Source organism: Nanorana parkeri, unplaced genomic scaffold (genome assembly GCF_000935625.1).
Source record: "Nanorana parkeri isolate BGI_ZX_2015 unplaced genomic scaffold, ASM93562v1 scaffold4476, whole genome shotgun sequence".
NCBI classification, from domain to species: domain Eukaryota; kingdom Metazoa; phylum Chordata; class Amphibia; order Anura; family Dicroglossidae; genus Nanorana; species Nanorana parkeri.
The window spans coordinates 14570-14838 of record NW_017310738.1 but is presented as its reverse complement, the minus strand read 5'-3'; the positions used below and the strand labels follow the sequence as shown (position 1 = coordinate 14838).

General features: G+C 59.5%; 1 protein-coding gene across 1 annotated transcript in view; it reads right to left on the bottom strand.

The window, feature by feature from the left end:
• Nucleotides 1-6: 6 nt before the first annotated feature.
• The window catches only part of LOC108803925 (feline leukemia virus subgroup C receptor-related protein 2-like), a 3904-nt gene continuing 3641 nt past the window's right edge, over nt 7-269 (bottom strand). Inside the window, exon 2 of the mRNA XM_018575713.1 lies at nt 7-213. Within this exon, the coding sequence (XP_018431215.1) occupies nt 7-213 (207 nt within the window). The remainder of the gene's footprint in view (nt 214-269) is intronic.

The following is a 269-nucleotide window of genomic DNA, read 5'->3' as shown; positions in this document are numbered from 1 at the left end:
CAGCCGTCACTGCACCTCCACCATTCCGGCCACAGCCGTCAGTATACACGAGTGGTCGGGTTGATGCGCACCGAATATTACCAGGATGAAGAGGAGAGTGGAGACGGCGGCGGTTCCGTAGAACATGATGCTGATGTCACGTGACAGCCGGTCCAAATCTTCAACATTGGGGACCAGAACCGGCGGCAGGAGGAAGCCGACCGCGACACCTAACTGGGGGGCGAGCGAGATGTTACCCCCATGAACTGCCCACCACCACAACTGCCCCA